General features: G+C 37.4%; 1 protein-coding gene across 2 annotated transcripts in view; it reads left to right on the forward strand.

Moving 5' to 3' along the window:
• LOC119580307 (LIM domain-binding protein 2-like) overlaps window positions 1-2,500 on the forward strand; it is a gene marked incomplete in the record, with an annotated part of 45,023 nt that overhangs the window by 31,833 nt on the left and 10,690 nt on the right. For both annotated transcript variants that reach the window (XM_037928385.1, XM_037928386.1), the window contains 1 exon segment: window positions 2,026-2,067. In XM_037928385.1, the coding sequence (XP_037784313.1) occupies window positions 2,026-2,067 (42 nt within the window).

Here is a 2,500-nt window from a genome sequence, read left to right on the forward strand (position 1 = left end):
CCTCTTCCTCCTCTCTCTCTCTCCTCTCTCTCTCCTCTCTCTCTCTCTCTCCCCCCTCCCCCCCCCCCTCCCCCCCTCCCTCCCCCTCTCTCTCTCTCCTCCCCCCCTCTCTCTCTCTCTCTCCCCCTCTCTCCTCTCTCCATTCCTCCCACCCCTCTCTCTCCATCCCTCCCACCCCTCTCTCTCCCTTTATCTCCCCCTCTCTCTCCCTTTCTCTCCCCCCTCTCTCTCTCTCTTTCTCTCTCTCTCTCTCTCTCTCTCTCTCTCTCTCTCTCTCTCTCCCCCCGCATATTTTTTTTTCTTCATCTTTCCCCCTTTCTATCTCTTTTTTCTCATTTCTCTCTCCTTTTTCTCCTTTCCCCCTGTTCTATTCTTCCTTAATGCCAATATGCCGAGAGAAACTGTTCTCTTTAAATGATCAGGAAGGTTACATGAGTATAGTGAGAAAGACTCGGAAGTAAGGAGATTCCTTTTAACACTGCTCTTGAACAATAGTGTCAACCCAGTGAAGCTTCTAAAGGCTTATCTGGTATTTATCATCTTTATTGTTATTTTGCTTTTAACATAGAGTGTACAATACTGTTTTACTCAGTGACAAGATATATATCTTTAAATGTTATTGTTATTGAAGTAGTTATATTGGATTTGGTGCAACAGTGATTTCATTATATGTGAGAAGTGATATACAAATTTTTATTAGTATTTCAAATTTCTTGATATTAGTTGTGAAATTAATTTCTTCATGTTATTTATGAGCAATAACTATAGAATTTACTTATTATCTTTGTTTAGAGACAGTACTCAAAATTAGTATAGATAACATCCAATATTTTTTCTTGAATTACTGTTGCAAGTATGTATATGTAAATTGATGTAGAAAGTTTTATTATTAAGGTCATAAAAAATATTGACGATAAAAGAGAGAAAAACAAAAAGACTTGCAGAAATGTTACGAAATATGAATATAAGCCGCAGCACACAAACAAAAGCTTCATAAAGAGGGATGGCTATTTCAGTCTCTAAGTGTCAACATTTTTCCCATCTTCAAGTTCTGCTTGATGTGGTTGATCATCTGCACTCTTTCATGTTCAGTCATGGTAAAGCATGACACCACAAATGCAAAGGCACCATGTACAAAGCATGATTGTTCAGGACCATATTTGGTCCCCTATGTGAAGAGAAAAATAGAAGTAGTAGAATCAAAAATGCCTTTAAAAAGAAATATTTTCATTCAAGAATGTCACCTATTCGTAGCACAGTATTGCCCACAACGTTACCTCATTTTCACTGCAAAATGACCTATTGTCAGTCTTCAGATTCATGTTGGTGTTGTAGCTTACCTAAGAAACTGTGACACCTTTTTAATCTTTATTATCTGTCCTCATATTGTTATTATATACTGTAGTATCACTATTTCTTTGTTATGAAAATTGGTTATTATTATATGGCCCATAATTTTATAGAGTACTGCATGAAGGATTATTTTATGCTGAGGCTGTATATAGTGTTATGGTTTTGTTTTGTTCCATTGCTCTGCAGTTATATTTAATTTGCTATTAACCCCCAATGCAGCCTGGCTTTTGCAATCAAAGAGGCAGCATTATGTAAATACATATTTAACAACTAATTTTTTTTTCTTAATTTTCATTTTTTTGTTACCTAAAGCTACTTGGATAACCACTTTGTTATTCCCCTCAAAGAAAGCTGTTTTATGTTTCCCCCACACATTACTTGTTTGTGGCTTAGGTTGAGTGATCAAAGTGATTGAAAAGCTTTTTTTAATAGAAAGTTACTTTGAAATTTTTTGAAGTGAAGAATCTCTCCACTAAATATTTAATGTGTTGCTATCAGAGTTGCTAATTATACCATATATGAAGATTTAGTTAGAAGTGATTATAAATGCTATTTGGGTCTCTTATTTTGATTTATTTTAATCCCTGTTTTATTTTGCCTAAGCCACTGGAAAGTGATGTTAACCCTGTGTTGTTGATGTTGATGTGATCAGCTGTGTTTTGTTTGTCTTAGGTGCAGCTAATCAAGCAAATGGTAAAAATGGTGCCGATGGAGGTATGTGGTGGACCCACCTTAACAGCCGTTAATTGTAAAATTGACCACAACTAACCACTTAGTTGCCAAGCGGCCTTTGCCACCCTCACTCTTGCTACTAACAATGTACACCTATGGCTCTTTGAAGTGAATAGCACACTCACCAATCAGCACCCACTTCTCACAATTCACACCACTAGATTGCTATCAAGGAGGACCTGTTTCAACTTTAGTTTTACTGCTTTGCTAATGGGGGCTATCTTAGTGCTATGATTATTTATTTAATTGACTTGAGAGGTTTTTTTTTTGTGTGTGTGTGTGTGCGTGTGCGTGTTCGTGTGCGTGTGCGTGTTCGTGTGTGTGTGTTTGTGTGTGTGTGTTTGTGTGTGTGTGTGTGTGTGTGTGTGTGTGTGTGTGTGTGTGTGTGTGTGTGTGTGTGTGTGTGTGTGCGTGT

This window comes from Penaeus monodon, chromosome 13 (genome assembly GCF_015228065.2).
Source record: "Penaeus monodon isolate SGIC_2016 chromosome 13, NSTDA_Pmon_1, whole genome shotgun sequence".
Taxonomy (NCBI): domain Eukaryota; kingdom Metazoa; phylum Arthropoda; class Malacostraca; order Decapoda; family Penaeidae; genus Penaeus; species Penaeus monodon.